The following is a 1,610-nucleotide window of genomic DNA, read 5'->3' on the forward strand; positions in this document are numbered from 1 at the left end:
ATATGCGGAAAAGACGAAGGTAAACTATATTGATTATAGCATCTGTCTGAAGGAATACCGTTGAATTAAATTAAACATGAAACTTGTTGCAGCATCTTCGAAGGTGAACCATCCGAAATCACGACGTTGAGTCAGGCTTCCACGAGCAGATCCTAGAGGAGACAATGAAACAAGTTCGACTGCGCAAGGTAAATAGATGTCTTTGATCTTTTGCATATATACACTAGACATTTCTTTAGCCATTGATGCATGAGTTACTGGAATTCATTATGATTGGAACATCAAGTTTTACAGGGGAAAATACAGTAGTTCTCCTGGTCCACCACCAATTACACAGGTACTCACCATGATATTTCTAAATTTTGCATGAATCGAAGCAATTAGCTTGAGATTATTGTTATTTCTAGGTACATTTTTCCAGCCCCAGAGGCTGCAGATGCAAGTGGTTTCATTACAGGAAGTACTTCGAGCAGTGTCTTGGATTGGATACCCCAAAAAGATCCACAAGTTCAGATCTTGAACTTTTTGGATTCAAACGGTCTTCTTCCTCAAAGGTACATATTTTAATAGTCATATGATTATTTGGTTTTGCTTAATTTGATGGAAAACTTGCTTCAATTAACTATTTGCAGAGATCAATGCCAATCTGTTGCAGAAAATCTGTTACCACCGCAGCCAATGACTCTCCTTGACGGGGAAGAAACAATAAATGTTGGCGATCAGCTGAGCCCCACCAGAAGTGGTTTAGAGAACGACAACAGTATTCAACTTCCTGAGTTCGGACTAGTTATTGATGTCAACTTGTACCCTTGGATTGAACTTTACCCTGCAGGTATTAGTGGACTTTAGAGATAAGATTTTAATGCAAGACCAACTTATGAGCTAAGGTTCATATAAAATATTGATCACTAGCGGACACTTGGATCCATGAATTTGAAAATGGAAATGTTGTGGTGGCAGGGAATGAACATTTTCCGGACCGGCAGCCAGGGGCAGGAAGAGCACTCCTCGAACTATATTTGTCTCAGTTTACACAATCCAATGTGTCGACAAGGAATCCGTAGTGTATTATATATTGAAAATCAAACAAATCCACCAAAAATTTTTAGTCAAAAAGGGGGGAGATTTGGTTGAAAATTAAATGGGTAAATTACAAACTTTAGTTACTTAACTTTAAGGTATTTACAAGATTAGTCCTTAAGCTTCAACTATAAATACCATAACCCATTTAGCTTCAAAACCATCCCAAATCATTCTAGCTTTCTCCCAATACTAGAGAATCTAGAGAGTTTTCTTGAGAGTTATTTTCTCTTTTTTATCAAGAGAGAATTGTCATTGTTTTCTCCTTGGTAGATCGAGAGAAGTTGTAATTCCTATTTTCTCATAGTGAAATTCTTCTATCGTTGCCCGTGGTTTTTACCCTATATTATTTAGGGGTTTTTCACATAAATTTTGTGTCTTCTTTATCTTTATTTTTATTTTCTCAAATTATCAGTTGCGATTTTACTCTATCCGATAGCCGTCTTCCACAACAATTGGCATCAGAGCCAGATTTAAATGTGTAAATATCTACTTATTGTCTTTGTAGTTGCCACCAAAAGGTGGATCCT

The 1,610-nt window shown here is 36.9% G+C and overlaps 1 protein-coding gene across 1 annotated transcript; it reads left to right on the plus strand.

Moving 5' to 3' along the window:
• The first annotated feature begins 245 nt into the window (after window positions 1–245).
• On the plus strand, window positions 246–1,064 carry LOC120182380. Its single transcript, XM_039187367.1, has 4 exons — window positions 246–337; window positions 408–554; window positions 633–832; window positions 961–1,064. The coding sequence occupies exons 1-4, from the start codon at window positions 246–248 to the stop codon at window positions 1,062–1,064; spliced, it is 543 nt and encodes a 180-aa protein (XP_039043298.1).
• Window positions 1,065–1,610: the final 546 nt, after the last annotated feature.

This window comes from Hibiscus syriacus, unplaced genomic scaffold (assembly GCF_006381635.1).
Source record: "Hibiscus syriacus cultivar Baekdansim isolate YM2019G1 unplaced genomic scaffold, ASM638163v2 tig00112647_pilon, whole genome shotgun sequence".
Classification (NCBI taxonomy): domain Eukaryota; kingdom Viridiplantae; phylum Streptophyta; class Magnoliopsida; order Malvales; family Malvaceae; genus Hibiscus; species Hibiscus syriacus.